Source organism: Pipistrellus kuhlii, unplaced genomic scaffold, assembly GCF_014108245.1.
Source record: "Pipistrellus kuhlii isolate mPipKuh1 unplaced genomic scaffold, mPipKuh1.p scaffold_m20_p_7, whole genome shotgun sequence".
Taxonomy (NCBI): Eukaryota; Metazoa; Chordata; class Mammalia; order Chiroptera; family Vespertilionidae; genus Pipistrellus; species Pipistrellus kuhlii.
In genome coordinates, this window is record NW_023425573.1 from 47,560,965 (window position 1) to 47,575,853 (window position 14,889).

Sequence of the window (14,889 nt, forward strand, 5' to 3'; positions counted from 1 at the left end):
AGACTAGACATGGGCATCCAAGTAAGTCATCTAAAAATAGAAGGTGATGGAATGCCAGGTATAAAAGAAGCTGTATAGAATAGGTACCTTCTTTTCTGTGATGACTGAACAGGACTAGCATATAAGTTTCCTTTTTGAGACTCTCTTAGAAAACATGGCTTGTAGTTTCATCCTTGCTACAATGTTTGTGCCAAACAAGGGCTAGTGCTTTTAGATAGAGGTGGGAATGGAGACATGGTTCTGCCTAGAATTAGCTATATAATCTTGGAGATATATATATCTTTATATATAAAAACCCAGGGTCTGTAACATCTGAAGGCTTGACCCACCGGAAGTCAGTCCTATCCTCTAATCTATCTATACTAATAAAAGGGTAATATGCTAATTAGACTGGGTCAACCGGCCATCTTCCAGACATTAGACTTCCTTCTGGACAAAGCCATGGTCGTGGGGGCCAATGCAGAGAGGGCAGTTCGGGGCGAGATCAGGCCAGCGGGGGAGAGCAGTTAGAGGCTATCAGGCAGGCAGGCAGGCAGGTGAACAGTTAGGAGCCAGTGGTCTCAGATTGTGAGAGGGATGTCTGACTGCTATTTAAACTGATTGGACAGGGTGCAGGCTGGGCTGAGGGAAGCCCCCCATGCATGAATTCCATGCACCAGGCCACTAGTGTGTGTGTGTGTGTGTGTGTGTGTGTGTAGTATATATATACATGCTTTGATTTCTCTGGGCCTCAGGTTTCCTGAAAAGTGAGGGGTTGGATAAGATCAGTGTTTCTCGACATGTTAAAAGCCAAGCCCTCTGATAAAAATAAAAATACTGCCCCCACCTCCACTCCTCAGACCTATCTTAAAGTTCTGTTATACCTCCAGTGGAGAATTGTTGAATTTGTATGATCTCTGATGTCTTTCTCAGCTCTAACATTTTGTGATTTTGAGCAGATACTCTATTGGAAATCAGATGAACAAAGATTTTTTTAATCTCATTTTGTGAAAAGATGCAGCTTTTTCCTTTTGAAAGCTGGAAAGGAACATTTCTGAAATTCATCCTCACACATCCTCACTGCCTTCAGACTTGCTTTGTGCGTGGACATCACCTACAAGCTTGCAAGAGCTGCAGAATCTTGGCTTCACCTGAATGCTGATTCGAAATCTGCATTTTTACAAAGCAAGTGATTCCTGTGCTCTTCAAAGTTTGAGAAAGGCAGCAGACCACTGTGTTTTAAACTCCAAGTTATTAGTGGGCTCTGCAATCAATTCAATAGATTGCTGTCAGCAAGAAAAGATAATATTAGGGTACATTGCATATCATATGGTAAAGGAAAATAACACAAACTTTTTCTTTCATTTCTGTATGTATGTGTATATTGAAATCTCAGGCAAAAAGTTAGTTTTTTAGGTGGGTTTCTGGCAAAAAAAAAAAAAAAAAAGTTTAGAAAACAACAACACTGTGTTTTGTCTCGCAGATTCAACTGTCTACATACTCCCTTCTATTTACTCACACACAGCCACACACGGAGACATTTACACAGACACACAGGAATGTGAAATAAAGAGCTTTTCTGTACTGGTTTCCCACACTGTATCAGAGTTAAGCTGCTGGATTTTGTCATGAGACAGACATATAATCGTTCATTTTTTATGACTGAAAACTTCTTTCTGTTGATGCTTTACTTTGGTTGTAGACATATCACAACACTCAGATAAGACTTCATTTTTAAAATTTTTATGAGGAGATTTCACACACTCATTCAGTTTCCTGAAAGTACAGATCATGCTTTTTTATTTTATTTTATTTTATTTTATTTTATTTTATTTTTTAATCTATAATAGGAGCTAATTTGTGAAACCCAAAATACTGTAAACTTATTTACATGTCCCTTGCATGTAAAAATAAATAAGTTAACTTGAGTAAATTCATTTGGAGTTTTATTTTTGGATAAGCTGACTCATAATATTTCTGTCTTTAATGTTAAGTTAATCAACTTACAATACTTTCAATAAGTGTTGTTTGATGTGAAGAAAGGATATTTAAAAATAGAGTGTTTCCACCCTGAAGCTTCTGCAGTCTCAGCGGTAGACCTTTACTTACAAGAAATACTGGGAGAAGATACGAACTGTACAGTGCATGGCCTTTAGCAGAACAGCTGGGAGGAAGCTGGGGACGCTGGGAGCCTGCCTAATCTCACCGGGGTGAGGGGGAGAGGCAGGAAACGCAGAGCCCGCAGAGGTGTTCTGAACTGTCCTGATAAAGGTGATCCTGCGCTTCCCGTAGGAAGTTTTCTTCTTTCAACTTACCGTATTTTTCGGACCATAAGACGCTCCGGACCATAAGACGCACCAGTTTTTAGAGAAGGGAAATGAAGAAAAAAAGATTCTGAAACAAATAGTGTCCTAAAATATTTTATGTGCATTAAAACCCAACATCACAGTCATAAACACATGTAATCAACCCTGTAAAGTAAACAGCAGCATTTAGAACCATTTTAGAGCCGGGCAAGCACACAGAGACCACACAGAGCCGGGCAAGTAAAAAAACTTTTTTTTTAAAGTATATGTGTAGGCTATATTTGGACCATAAGATGCAGGGACCTTTCCCCCCACACTTCTGGGGGGGAAAAAGTGCGTCTTATGGTCCGAAAAATACGGTACTTTGAGCCAAAAGGTAGAGAAGAGGTCATTCTTGTCCCCGTCAGGAGGCTCTGTGTGGAGGGAGAAAACCGGTGTGGATCTGAAAACCCCCACGTGGGCCCAGGAGGAGGAAGGGCTTTCCACACCCCTGCGTTGGGAATCCAGACGAGTGCTTGCACCTGGAGTTGGGCAGGGTTTCGTGTTTTCCGTGTTCTAATAGCTGGCGGCTTACATTGTAATCGGCTTCTTGTTTTGAGCTTTAAGGTGGTTTTAGAAGGATTGCATGGTCCTTATACATATAAGAGCGTAAACAGAACGTGCAGTGCACCTTTTGACACTGATTACTCCTTGAGACAACAGGATGCCAGGCTATGAACCAGCATAGAGTCTGGATAGGTCTGAGTTATTAAGGTAATTTCAGCTATGATATTTTCACCTTAAGAACAGTCCGGTTTCAGGAACTCTGGATATTACGTCAATACAATTGTTTTTCTCCTTTAAGCCTTGAGCTGTGATTGTAGTGTAGCACGTGTATTTATAATATTGCCTCGCAGTGATCTGTGGCTGATAGGGAACCCATGCTTGGCCCGTGTGGCTGCAGGGGTGGCCCTGTGATTCCTGCCTTCTTCCAGATCACCGTGAAGTGCTGCCCGCCTTCCTTCCTGGTCTGCCCTTTAACCTCTTGGCTGTTGGCAGGCCGGTAGGAGAACACAGGGCCTGGCTGTGTTGTCTCGCCAGGCCTTTGCTGTGGGTGGCAAGGGGCCTTTATCCCAGCGTTAGCGGGGAGCGTGGGAGGGGAGCTTCCGAATCACCCAGCCTCACCTGTGCGCTTCCAGGGGAGGCACTGGGCTTCCCACATGTGACATTCCATCCCTGGCCAAGGCAGGATTTGAATCCAGGTGTCCAGATTTTCCCATCAGTGATATTTCTTTTCTATGTACCTTTTCATAGAGAGGAGAGGAAAGAATTCCCCTAGTTTTATGTTCCCCACCAGTTGTCCTTTTCATTATAATCTTTTTTTTAAAAATATGTATTTTTATTGATTTCAGAGAGGAAGAGGGAAGGAGAGAGAGATGGAAACATCAGTCATGAGAGAGAATCATTGATCTGTTGCCCCTGCACCTCCCCCTGACCGGGAATCGAACCATGATCTCCTGGTTCATAGGTTGACCTCTCAACCACTGAGCCATGCCAGCCAGGATTGTTTATCATCTTAAATTCTCTTTTCTCCCTCGGAGACTCTGTACAGTAATATCTGACAACATCCTATCCATATTCTGTCTTTGATTTCTAGGTTATCCTACTACCTTCCCAATAACCCCCCCCCCACACACACACATACACACCCCAAATCAAGTTGTTCCAGCATAGCCTCTAAACCAACCAAGACTGTGTGTGCTTTTCCCCACTGACCCTCATGAAGAATGACCCGTCTTGTCTGTATCTTTGTTGTCTCCTCTCCTCTCACACTCACCCCTTTCAGGACTGCCATTCCTCTTATTCGTAATGGCTTGTCATTAATACTCAGCTCACTCAGCTGTCTAGCCCCTCTGTGAAGCCTTCTGCAACCTCTCTGTCTCAGGCTCCTTCGCCCCTGGTCTTCCCTTGGTTGAACTCTCACTAGTTTTAGAAACTGTACCATATTACCCTATTATATGTGATTCAGTTAAGGGGTAGATAAGGCCAAGAGCCCACTGTTAAAAGATTTTCCTTCCTAATGCATGTGTTTTCTGGTAAGGAAGTTTTGAACCTATTGCTTAATCCCCTCACTTCCTTTCTTGACCCTCCAGTTTCCTGGTGAATGACTTGGATTTAACTCCTTCAGTCTGGTATTTATATGTTGGGTTTGGTTTTTTTAAATAAGACTTTTTTTTTTTTTTTTTTTTTTTTTTTTTTTACCAGTTTTAGGTTTACCACAAAATTGAGAGGAAGGTACAGAGATTTCCCATATACCTCTGCCCCCACACATACATAGTCTTCTCCATTATCAACATCACTCACCAGACTTGTACATTTTTTTACCAAAGCTGAACACACAATGACATATCATACTCACTCAAAGTGTCATGGGTAACCTTAAGGCTCACCCACATTCTGTAGGTTTGGAGAAATGTTTAATGACAGTATTCACCATTATAATATCATACAAAATGTTTTCACTGCCCTAAAAATCCTCTGTGCTCTAAATATTCATTCATCCCTCCCCAGAACCCCTGGTGAGCATACATTTTCAACTCTTTTAGGTAGATCCCAAGGAGTGTGATTGCTGGCTCATTTGGTAAAAGTACACTTAGTTTTGTGAAAGCCTCCAGACCCTCCTCCTAATAGCTGTACCATTTTGCATCCCCATCAGCATTGAATGCAAGTTCCTGTTGTTCTGCGTCCTCCCCAGCATTTGGTGGTGTTAGTCTTGCACATTTTGGCCATTCTAATAGGTGTATAGTGAGTAGTATCTGGTTGTTTTAATTGTTATTAAATTAAAATTTTATTGAATTCTTATTTCCTGATGACATGATTTGAAGCAGCTTCTCATGTGCTTATTTGTCATCTGTATATCTTTTTAAAAAATACATTTTTATTGATTTCAGAGAGGAAGAGAGAGGGAAAGAGATTGTGAAACATCAGTGATGAGAGAGAATCACTGATTGGCTGCCTCCTGCACGCTCCCTACTGGGGATCGAGCATGTGCCCAGGACTGGAATCGAACCTGGGACTCTTCATTCGCAGGCTGACATTCTACCCACTGAGACAAACTGTCTAGGACTGTATATCTTTTTTAGTGAAGTGTCTATTAAGGTTTGTTGGTCCATTTTTAAAATTGGGTTGTTTGTTATGTTGAATTTTAAGATTTTTGTTAATATATTTTGAATAGCAATCCTGATATGTCCTTTGCAAATATTTTCTTTCTGTCTGTGGCTTATTTTCTAATTCTCTTAATACTGTCTTTTGCAGAGTTTTTAATTTTAATGAAGTCGAGCTTATCAGTTTCCCCCCACCCCCACCCTCACCCCATCCCCATGGATTGTGTCTTTGGTGTTGTATCTGAAAAGGCATCTTACCCAAGGTCATCTAGATTTTCTCTTATTATCTTCCAAGAGTTTTGTGTTTTACATTTAGGTCTATGATCAGCTTTGAGCTAATTTTGACAAAGAGTGTAAGGTTGCTATATAGACCATTTTTTGGCATATGGATGTCCAGTTGTTCCCACACCATTTGCTGAAGAGACTAGTTTTGTTCCATTGTATTGCTTTTGCTTCTTTGTCAAAGATTAGGTGATATATTTATTGAGGTTGCATGTTGGTTTTTACCTCTCTCCCCTCTTATAAATGCTTTTACATAAATTAGAAGGAGCAAACAGGAAAAGAACTCTGGTGTGTTTCTTGGCCCAGAGTTCTCAATAGGCAACTTGGGAAATAATTGGGGTTTTTGGGAAGACCTTTGGAGGGAATGGAACAATTGAACTGATTTTCATGCAGGAGCACAGAATCGGATCTTTAAAAGATATTTGAATGATAAGAAATGTATTACCTTGAAGGGAAATTTAACCTCAGGAATCACATGTTCTATCTATGGTATGTTTTCTACCATGAATTTTCAACACTTGCTTGCTCTTTCTTTTTCTTATTCCTTCACAACCACTACCTCCACCACAAAGAGCTTGTGCAAGTTGTTTTAATTAAGGTTTTTTCTCTTTGGTTAAAGTTGATTTTCATTTCTGCAACGTGGTCTCCATCCATTGAATGAGCCATGTGGTATCCACAGGCTATTTAATATAAGCCCCACTCCCCCTCCCCCCACCTTTTTTTTTTTTAACCTGGAAGAAGAGATTTTTTAAGTAGAGATTGTAGCTTTACATGCAGGGATCAGCTTTGGGAGTCACCTTAGAGAATATGAAGTGTGAAATCTATTGGGAATCTTTGTTTATAGATTATATTTGAACAGCCAACCCAACAATATGGACCCCTCTCCTCTGACAGATGGAATATTGAATAACCTGTTTCTCCATTTCACAGTCTTAGAGGCTGCAAAGTTTGTCACCAAACGGGACAGTGATGATATGAGAACCATTTTTCTTATTATAATGATGAAAAACATATAACATAGGATTTTCCATCTTTTTTTTTTCTGTTATAGTTCACATTCAGTATTATTCTATATTAGTTTCAGGTGCACAACATAGTGGTTAGACAATCATATACTTTACAGAGTGATCCCTCTAATATTTCAAGTAACCCCCCCCCCCCGCCTGTATATAGCTATGAAAACCAGTTTTATTAACTCGTTGGCCATGTGATTTTAAGCTTTGCTATCCTAACAGCAAATGGGATTAAATGACGTTTGCCCATTTGTCCTTCCCCCACATTATGGAAAAATAAAGACCTGCATGTGTGAAGAGGCACTTTTGTTTCGTTAATATAATTGGTTCTGTCTCTTCAGTTTGACCTACCCGGAAGAACTTCTGCGTCTTGACCAGTGTCTCATCTCTCATTAACCCCCCTCTCCCCCCAACTGATCAGCTTGAATACTTTCTCAGCTCCCTGTGCCGTTATCTTTCTCAGCTACTATTCCTACTATTTGAGCCACTCAGGTTTCTAAAAAGAAACAAAGGAAGTATCCTCATTTGGATGCTTTTCCCTTCTTCCTGTTTGATAATTCCCTTAAAGTGTTCCATTTCTTTCACATCTTAAAAGCTATGGAGAGGAACAATGTGTGTAATTAGTACAGTGTATAGTATCTTTACATAGTACTCAGTTCATGCCAGGCTTAATATTATACTGTATCCCGGTATAAATGATAATGTTCCATAACTTTTGTCAGTTCTAGGGAGCAACTGTAGTGATTATTTTGCTGCTTCTGGATAAGGTGGTATCTCCTCCTTCCCTCCCTTTTCCCCCCCCCCGCGCCCCCCCCCGCCCCCCGTAGAGAAGGTGGCAGGGTGGGGATGAAATCATGGATTATAGCCCTCCTAAACTATAAGGATGATAACCTTAAGGAAGACGTGAGGGTAATGAAAAGGCAGATGGTAGGTTTCCTTTTTCTTCAAAGGGTATTAGAATTCTTAGGGAAGTTACTAAGTAAGGGGGAAGGGAGAGGGCAGCTTCAGCTATAAGATTGGCCAGAGCACTATTCTTGTGCTTATTAGAAATAGGAAGGAAATGAGACAATAGAATTTATGATAGATCTTTATTTTTTATTGTCTTCTGAATAGACATCTACAGGAACGCACATGGTTACTATTACATTTTAGTTCACACATGATTAATTTTTGCCTTTTTTGTAAAAGACTTTCAGGCTTTCATTTATATAGAAGAGACTGCTTAGTGCTGGGTAGGAGGCAGAGATTTGCTGTGGGTATAGTTGTCATGTGCCTGTTGTTCGTCATCCTGTCTTTTAATGTAGGAGGTGCGTGGGCCTTCCTGGCAGGATGGAGGCCTCAGGGCTGTCCACACAGGAAGTCCTCCTGATTGCTGACAAGCTCTCTTCCTGCTGGTGCCCACACCCACTTGTGTGGGGAATGCTAATGGAGCCACCCCATTTATTTACCACTGACTTTTTTTTTCTATCAACTTTGGCATGGAAATTAAGCCCCCATAAATGTTATCATGAAAAATGGAATTAGTTCCCCTGAATTTGGATGAGCAGCTTTGGGAGGTAGCTTGTTTCTATGACCTGAAGCAGTGAAATTGGACTACTGTGCTCTGAGGAAGACTACTACCCTGTTTCCCCGAAAATAAAACAGTGTCTTATACTAATTTTTTCTCCCAAAGTTGCACTAGGTCTTATTTTCAGGGGATGTCTTATCTTTCCATGCGCTAGGTCTTATTTTCGGAGGATGTCTTATTTTTGGGGAAACACGGATGAGTCAGCACTTAGCGCAATATCCTTCCTCTGCGCGCCCCCCCCCCAGCCCTCCAGTTCCTTAATTAGGTGAGATTATGTACCAGTAAATCAGTTACAGACTTCATGGGAGGGCCAGGGGAAATGGAGGGGTGTCTTCTCAAATTTCAAGGTAGCTAAGCTTTTCTTTTTCTTTTCTTTTCTTTTAAGTTTAACATTTGTGCTATTGAGGCATAACTACAAAATGCCATTTCTTTGAGGTGATCCGGTGCTGAAGTTGCAGCTGAAGACTTGGTGCTTTTCAGTCTGGGAGGGAGGGTCTAATTCTTTGCTGGTTACCTTGAGCTTTCCCTAAAGTGCTCTGTTCAGCCTCAAAATGTCGGACTTTTTGTTAATGAAAAGATAAATGAGGTAAAATTAAAAAACAAAACAAAAACCTAACCTATTTTAAGCTAACTTTGTAAAACACACACACTACACACACACACACACACACACACACACACACACACACACAAGCTGTTTGCTCATTAAATTAATTTAAAGGCACCTTAGACTGCTTTTCTTAGGAAAACATAGCCACTGATGGTATTGTCACATTAGAGAAATTTGAAGACTACAGATAGGGCTTTTAGGAGATAGAAGACAGCGTTTGGGATGCCATTTAGAGTATTGTTTCAGGGTTCTGGCTTTATTATCCAGCTGACCTGGGTTCAAATTCCATCCCTGCCTCCTACTAAATGTGTGGTCTTGGCACATTCCTTAACCCCCCTTGAGACTCAGTTTCCTAATCTGCAAAATGGGAGAACAATCATGTACCTGCCTCATTGGATTAAGGAAAGTAATGCACATAGAGCAACTGGCACCATGTCTGGCACATACTAAGCACATGGCAGAAATTATTACTCACATGTTTAGAATTACCCTTAACCCATTCTGAATTCTTAGGAGTACTTAGCTTTATTGTGTATGAATTTTCTTCTTTGAATATGTGTCCAGTCTTTTTCAGAACTTCAATGTTTATTTTCAGCAAGTTCTAAAAAAACTTAATCTTCAATGAAAAATTTTCTGCACCAGGAAATAAAAAGTTGACAACCTAGAATAATTCAGTGCTTCTCTCGTTCCGATACCTTTCTCTGTTCAGCGAGTTCTGAGAGACAGTTGACATTAGGATAACATTTGAATTTGAACTTGCTCTGTATAGGATTCACCAGATGTCAGTCGGTTCCCCTCCGGGTACATTCAGGAAACCCCTTCTCCCACCTGAGATGGGGTTCTAGGAGATCTCTTTCCCCTTAGGGCAGACCAGAGGGGAAGCGGGGAGGGACAGACTACATGCTCCCCACCTACTTTCCAGTTGGAAAATATTACTGTAAAAAATATGGAGGCCTGTCAAAGATATATTAAATCAGCTGTGCAAATTCTGAGATATAAATCATGCTTCTACTTCTGCCAAAAGTAAATACATAAATAAAAACCTGCTACTTTCATGTCCAAATAAACTCCACATAAATCACACCTTTAAATGTTTCTTTTTATCGTACCGTCCACACCCGGCCCTCCACTTTCCACCCCAGAGCAAAGCAGAGGTTAGAGCTGACGCGGACTAGGAATGCCATCTCTGAAATGTGTTGGTATAATTCCTCTGGGAGGAGAGGAGGCCCTGGCCCCCAGCTTCCTTCAGACTTCCCCAGGCTTACCCATGGTGACCAGGTGTCATCCTCTCCCGGCTGCTCTGCACACACAGGGTCCTGGGGTGAAGAACAGTGAGGCTTGTGGCAAGAACAGCTTCTCGGATGCTCATCCAAGATGATTTAAGAAAAAAAATTCAGTCTTGCCTCCGTTGTCCACAGCTACAAGCTCTTGTGTAAATCAAAGGCTTGGGACTGAGAGGCCGCTGTGTGTTACTTCCCAGCACCCCTGTTAGCTGAACTGAGGCGTAGGCACGCCTGGCCCATTTCAGGTAGCAGCTCGCAGATGACTGAGTGACTTTGGAGAAGAAACACAGGCCTGTGTGTGGCATGGCTGGGCGTCTGAGGTCCCACCTGTGGCAGAGCAAGGGACAGGGCTTATTCTTGGTTCTACATCTAGAAACCCAGCTTCGCTGTCCCTTAGAGAAAGCCAGGGACAGAGGAAAGGATTGGAGCTCAATGACTTACTAATAAATCAAAGACACTTGATGGATTTTTGTCTCAAACAGGTTTTGTCTTAGATTAAGCAATGCTGATGTTCCCAGTTCAGATTCATCCTTTATTTTACATTGACTGATGTTAACTCTTCTTGCTAATTTTTAATAAAAACGAATCTCATGAGGTAAAGTAGTGTTTGGACTCAAGGACCCTGGACAGTGAGAAGTAACATCTGCATAGTATCTCTGTCTATAAAATCCTAAGTGACCATGATGACCAAATGACCGGTCGACCAGTTGCTATGATGCGCACTGACTGCCAGGGGGCAGATAATGCAGGAGCTGTCTCCTGGTGGTCAGTGTGATCCCACAGCAAACATCCTGTGGCCCCACCCCAACCCAGACACAGGCCAACCTCCCACAGTCCCTCCCCTCAGCCGGCCAGCCCCCTAATAGGCCTGGATCACTGGCCAGGTCGAGGAACCCAACCTGTGCACAAATTCATGCTTTGGATCTATAGTAGGACATAAAGAAGCGAAATGCTTTCATGTCAGATTAATGGGGATCCCAGTGTGTTGTGATACAGGCGAACTAGGATGGTCATGGCAGAAACTGGTTGCAAACCCAGCTGTCCATCATGGATAGTTGAATTTATGCAAGGTTACATGTATTGCAAGGGGTCTGCTTTTTGAACTTCCCACAGTGAAATTTAATTGTGTCTTAAGAGATGCCTAATTTTCTTGTTTGTGTTAGTAGAGATAAAGCAGTAAGACTTTACATTTGGGTTGAATGTCTGTTTAATTGTATATCTTCAAGCTGTTAGTAAACCTAAATGCTGTCCTTGGGTTATTATATTTGTTATTTAGAAGGTGTGAGGTGAAAACATTTCTGTCCTGCGGGAAGCTGCTGAGCATTTGCTGTGAGGATACCTTGGGGTGTGCTCACTTCCATCTCAAACTGAACCATCTAACTTCCTCAGAAGTCATGTGTGTGGCGTAGGGGTGGAGGCTGTGGTTGCTTTCTATTGGTTAACAGAAAATTATCTGGTGTGGGCACAGTTTCAGTCATTCTTCCTAAGTGGCTGCTGACTGTGAAACCACACTGAGCCCTGGTTGCAAGCTTTACAGAAGATGTTGCTTGCTGCAAGGCGTGAGGAGTTTCCAGATACTTAGTTCACCTTTCTCACAGGGGTTAAATCCCACCAGGTTAGCCAGAGCAAAAGGCAGAGTTCCTGTCAGTCTTACCCAGATCTCAGTGAAACTGTATGCCTATCCTAGAGCTAGGCGAGGTTTTCCTTATTTGATCATCTTGATTAGACTCTCAACTTTCTTACACGTGAAGAGTAATCATGTGTGTATTTCCCCCCAAGTCATCTTAATGAAATTATCAGCAACTTTCAATCAGATGTTCTTCAGAATGTGAGAACCTTTTCAAAAGTCTAGTGGTTTCTAAATTACCGTGTATTAAAATATTACCACATACCTGCATGCAACTTAATTGTGAGTCTCAGTAGGTATGTTCCTTAAAATGTGTGACTAAATTAATCTTACATAAATTCGGTCATATTTAAGGTGTCCATCGGAATATTCTACTGAATAAAATCCTATTAGTAATTTCATGTTGAAAGGGAGAAGTTTGTTGTTGTTTTTAGGACAAACATGTCTTTTAAGGTATAAATTAAAATTTATAGTATATTAAAGGAGCTTAAGAAAACCTGTCTTGATATCTTAGTAACTTCATTTCACATTGCAAATCAAACAGCTGCTGAACGCTGCTCAATACCTTCCTTCTAGAGTCTTCTTAACACTGCTCTTTGTTTTCCAGCAGTCTCTGGTGCCAGCCCACCCCATGGCCCCTCCCAGCCCCAGCACCACCAGCAGTAATAACAACAGCAGCAGCAGCAGCAACTCAGGATGGGATCAGCTAAGCAAAACGAATCTCTATATCCGAGGACTGCCTCCCAACACCACGGACCAGGACCTGGTGAAGCTGTGTCAGCCGTAAGTAGCAGCGGCTCCTCTTGTTTTCTAGCAGCTAAATATTTCTTTGATCTGATTACTGTGCGGAGTGACATAAACCGTGTTCTAAGAGAGGTTCAGTACGAGATGGATCTGTGAATCCTCATTATCGACACAGTGATAGTTTCCAGATTTTGAGTCCTTGAGGACTTACCCAGTCAGCATTAATGTCATCAGATTGCCCGGGTAACAAAATAAATTGGAGCAGTTTCTCAGTAGAATTTGACTTCATTGACATTTGAGAGATACAGTCTGCATTATTTAAAAACGTGTAGCTCAGTCCTGTGGAGGAGTGCCCATTGTTTGGTGGGAGCACATCTAGGGGCCAATTGGTCACATAATAACAGAAACTCTAGTTGTCACTGTTTGTCAGGAAGGTAGTACTGCCGGGTTTTATCCTAAATATGTGTAAAACTTCTCATTCCAGCCACGAAACGGCAGTCTGTGTTCATTAGCCACCTGTACTTTTGTGGCCTGGTTATTCACCCTCATCTCCTTGGGAATTCTATTCCCCACCTTCCTATTTCTGTCCTCACTGCCACTCTTTCTGAGTCTTGTGAAGAGAGATAGGCACACATGTATACAATTCCAAAGTAAGTTTGCATTGTACGCTCATGTTGTCGGTAGGATATAAATATGCTGCTTTGCTGCAGATACATGAGCTCACTAAGCACAGAGCCAGAAGCACTGTGCAGGGCAAGGACTGTGGTGTAAAGATGTAAAGGCCTTTGATCACTTTGAGCTGTAAAAGCCTTTACCTATAACAGCGTCTTTTATTTATCCAAAGACAGTAAGGGTCCCTTACAAAAGGGATTTTACAGACCTGCGACAGGAGACATCACTAATGAATGTTTCCTGTTCCCTGAAAAAAATATTCCCAGTTCTAAACGTCTGATCAATATCGTCAATTTTTCTGTTGTCCTGGATAAAATAATTAGACTTACTCTTATTTTAAGAGAAAACATTTTCAGAACTTACTTGGTTAGTAATTCCAAGTTGGAACTAAACATAACTTCGAGCCTTCCATGTGAAGGCAGTGGTGGTGGTTTTGCTTTGTCTTGTTTTAGAGGGGAGGGTGGGACCGTGGCTGCTGGTGTTTCTTTAGGATCTGAAGAGCTTTGTGAGCATCGTCTTAGCACCCTCCCTGTGCTTCCCTTGTGTTAACGCTTTTGATCATCCCTCTTGGACTTTGACTACCGCCCTTTGCTTCTAGGACAGTGAAATCATGTCCTGTGCTGGGGACTGTTCTGAAAGCAAGTCTGGCTCTGAGGGTTGGTCATGCCTGGCCCCGGAGTCAGAGGGAACTTTGCCAGGCACGCCCTGCCCTACTGCAGCTGTTCGAGACCACAAATAGGCCTTCTGCTGTCTTGTCTGCTGCTGGCCTTTCCTGGCATCATCTTCTTCTTTTGCAGCATAATTACAGGTAGATGGAGCGCCGTAAAGTCTAAGGCGCTAAAAATACAACCTTGTAGGAAACAGAATGAAGCTGCCCATCCAATTCTTGAGGTATAAGAGAAAGGAAAAGAAGTTCAGATGACACATTGTGCCTCACCTAGTTTTGAATCATGTAAGCTGAGTTTTCCCATCAAGGAGATAGAGTTCGATCACCATCACATGATAATGTCATGTTTTGCATATAATAAATATGTATTTGGAAAATTGAAGCAGTGATTTTTTTTTCATTGAATCAAATTGTATTCCAAATGCATTAGAAGAGCACTTTATAATTTTTCCTAGAAAATTCATTCCTTACTTGTTAGTCTCTTAGATGTATGTGGATTTTCTTAATGTGAGTAAACATCACTCTCTACTCTTATCAATAGCACTCTCATCCTCTCCTATCATTTGCAAAATCCCAGGTTTGATGTTTAACTCAAGTGAGAGTTTTCTTGATACGTATTATACAGAGCCAAGACATACAGTAAGAGAGAACTCTGTGTCAATATCTGCCGAGAGCTTCATTCCATTGAACACAGAGCATCTCATAAATACCAGATTTGTCTTGGTGACAGTTTTGTGTCTTCGAATGGAGAGAGAGATTGGCATTCCTGTTTCAGACTTAATTGTTTCCAACGAAGAATAACTAGTTGGTGACATGGAAATGACAAGAATCTTATGGGAAAGTGACTCATCCTAGAGCTTCAAAAACCCAGTGGACATAATTAGAGGTTTTAGAAAAGTGAGTATCAGAAACTTTTCATAAAAGTTAGGTGTAAATTCCTAACTCTAAAAAAAGGAAGACATTTTAGAAATAAAAATTGAGTAATTTCAAATTAAC

General features: G+C 41.5%; 1 protein-coding gene across 12 annotated transcripts in view; it reads left to right on the forward strand.

Annotated features, from left to right (window-relative positions):
* The window catches only part of RBMS1 (RNA binding motif single stranded interacting protein 1), a 217,308-nt gene that overhangs the window by 111,170 nt on the left and 91,249 nt on the right, over positions 1 to 14,889 (forward strand). For 10 of the 12 annotated variants that reach the window (XM_036422247.2, XM_036422246.2, XM_036422239.2 and 7 more), the window contains exon 2: positions 12,418 to 12,593. In XM_036422247.2, coding sequence (XP_036278140.1) covers positions 12,418 to 12,593 — 176 coding nt within the window. The remainder of the gene's footprint in view (positions 1 to 12,417; positions 12,594 to 14,889) is intronic. The other 2 variants (XM_045575373.1, XM_045575374.1) reach the window with 1 other exon arrangement.